We start from the raw sequence: 2579 nt of genomic DNA, 5'->3' as shown, positions 1-2579 counted from the left end.
CAATATGTCGTATATATGTTTTCTAATAAGAGAAATAATTTATAGTTATTGATGTGTAAACTTCTATTTTACTCAGCTAACAGCTCAGATTAGAGCTTAAACCCTTAAAAACCCCTAAATAATCTCACTTTGATCTCAGGTGCGGTTGTGGAAGAGGGGGGTCGGGTCAAATCGATCGAATCGCCATAAATCTGCTGATTTATGCTCCAAGTTGTCGACATGGTTATATTTATACTTTTGCGGTATAATATATACAATGTTAATCTTTTCAAAARTGTTTTGCACTTGTGACTTTTTTTCTCAGACGGTTGTGTGTAGTAGAAGGTAATAGGGGATTAGATTGTTTGAAATTATTATAATTATTTAGAAAACATTTCTTTTTGCCTAAAACATTTATCCTGTGTTTTATCATAAAACTATTAAACAGACAGGGCGTTTCAAATAAAAAGTATCAGTAATAGCAATACTAGGTTAGTAAAAATATAGCTGTGATGAGCCAGGCTTTTATTTTGAAGTCTATCTCAGGTCTCCTGAACATACAAAAGTTTAATTAAAGAAGATATGAAATCTAAAAAAGTCCAGTGACCATGATGGAAACATAAAAATCAAAGCATTTTACAGGAAGGCCTTTATTTAGGAGGGGTGAAAAGATACAAAGAGTACTTCCTGTTTGAAAAAAACCCCTTCTGATCTCAGATACAATCCATCTATCCTTCCATCTATCCATCCACATACATCAACTTGTACTGATTGTCCGTAAGTTATAAGGATTTTACGTCAGGTATACGGACGTATAGAGCAATCTCACAGATTTTTTTCAAAACCTCATTTTCAAATTTATCTAACATGTCAGAGGCTGTAGGATGATTTAAAAAACAATAAATAACACCAAACAGCCATCTTCCAACCTGTTCTAGAAATAAGTTTTGAACTTTTTCCGTTCTCCTTTCCTCCTGCTTTGCAGCGGGTGCGAGTTTTTGAGGCTCTTTATACAGGTAAACGTCGAAGAGGTTGACATGTACTGTTTGCATCCATCCATTCTGATGACTCTAAAGCAGCCAAAGTGTTTTTTCTGATTCTTGTTTCCTTGTTCTTCAGTTTCTGGTTCTTATTAGAAAGCTCAAAAGGAAAAAAAAAATTGTANTATCCTATCCTATCCTATCCTATCCTATCCTATCCTATCTTATCCAATCCTATCCTATCCTTTTGTTGTCAGTGGGCAGATGACTCTGACCCAACCTGTTGCCTACAATAACTGAAAAACTTTTTGCATCCTGTCTTTATTAGCAGTAAGACTTTTGTTTTGCCAGGGACTGGACTCGTTCACAAACACACCCATCTGGCGCAGCATGGCCTTTGGAATGGGATGGGCATGACGGGACACGTACAGCTCCCTCAGACTTTGGTCCATAGGCGATGGTTTATAGTCTGAGCACGAGGCGCCGCTCAGGCTCGGAGCGCACGTCACGTCCCACTTGTAGAACAGCTGACCGTGGTTCAAATTACAGAGATCCGATTTAACGCCTGGAGTCAAAACCTGGTTACACGTCCCCAGCAGGTCATCATCCCAGCCACTGTCCTGATCCCAAACTTGAAATTTCACTGTATTCACTGAAGACAGGTCCTGCTGACCCAGGTCCACGACCATGTTCCAGTGTGGGCTGCTGTTGTTGTTAATGACCGGAGAACGGCGTTCATTGCGGTTGAAAAAGACCTTCACATAGCCATCTGTGGAAGTGAAGTAGTCCCCCCACAGACCAGAGGCTCTCTCTACCGTAACGATGACCCGGGCCATGCCTTTGCGAGTCGGGCAGCAGTCCGGGTTCACGGCGGGGTTGTTGTGGCACTGGCAGACGCAGGAATCCCTCGAGTCGCTTCTGATCCCCGTTTGACAGCGCCCGCTACAGTTTCTCAGCAGTCCCTTCTCCAGGATGTAGTGACTGATGGCCGAGCGCAGGTTCTGCCGCGTCGTCGTTTCGGCCGGCATCAGTTCGTGCAGGGAGTCGAGGGAGTACGAGATGATGTCAGGATTCTCAGGTATCGTGTTGATCCAGTCCTTATAGGCAGACGGGTTTTTATCAGCAGAGAAGAGAAGGTCTGAGTCTGTGGTCCTGCCCCCCTTTATTTCTGTAAACCTGTTAAAGAAGGAAGTGCTGATCAGCTGATTGATTATTAAAGGGATCCACGATTAGTTGTAACATTAGACTTTATTTGATAAACATTTAATTTTAACTGTAAAATAAACACTGTGAAATACTGTAGGCTGTTTAGTAAAATTTTAAAAATATATTTTAACACAGGTAGAGCCATTTTATTTACACACAAAGCATTCTGGGTAAATGATGACATGGATAGGTCCTCGGTGCGAGGCTGCTAGCGAGCTGTATCCACCCTGAAGGTTAATCTTGGACAATATCTGATGATCGACTCTTTTAAATGAAACCAGTGAGGAGAAGGTAGAAATGACTCAGCCTGGAACTGAAAATATGGATGGAGGACAACAGGTTAGCTTGTTTGTCTCTCTGTCATGTGGATGGAGGACCTCAGTGACGAGAGGAGAACGTGTAGCGCTGAGCTAA

The 2579-nt window shown here is 41.8% G+C and overlaps 1 protein-coding gene across 1 annotated transcript in view; it reads right to left on the bottom strand.

Moving 5' to 3' along the window:
- Positions 1-1144: 1144 nt before the first annotated feature.
- The window catches only part of prf1.9 (perforin 1.9), a 4509-nt gene continuing 3074 nt past the window's right edge, over positions 1145-2579 (bottom strand). The window contains exon 4 of the mRNA XM_014024971.1: positions 1145-2135. Within this exon, the coding sequence (XP_013880425.1) occupies positions 1247-2135 (889 nt within the window). The 3' untranslated portion in view covers positions 1145-1246. The remainder of the gene's footprint in view (positions 2136-2579) is intronic.

Source organism: Austrofundulus limnaeus, unplaced genomic scaffold, assembly GCF_001266775.1.
Source record: "Austrofundulus limnaeus strain Quisiro unplaced genomic scaffold, Austrofundulus_limnaeus-1.0 Scaffold450, whole genome shotgun sequence".
NCBI lineage: Eukaryota > Metazoa > Chordata > Actinopteri > Cyprinodontiformes > Rivulidae > Austrofundulus > Austrofundulus limnaeus.
Note: the sequence above shows the minus strand (reverse complement) of the source record. Positions and strands in the feature narration are given on the sequence as shown.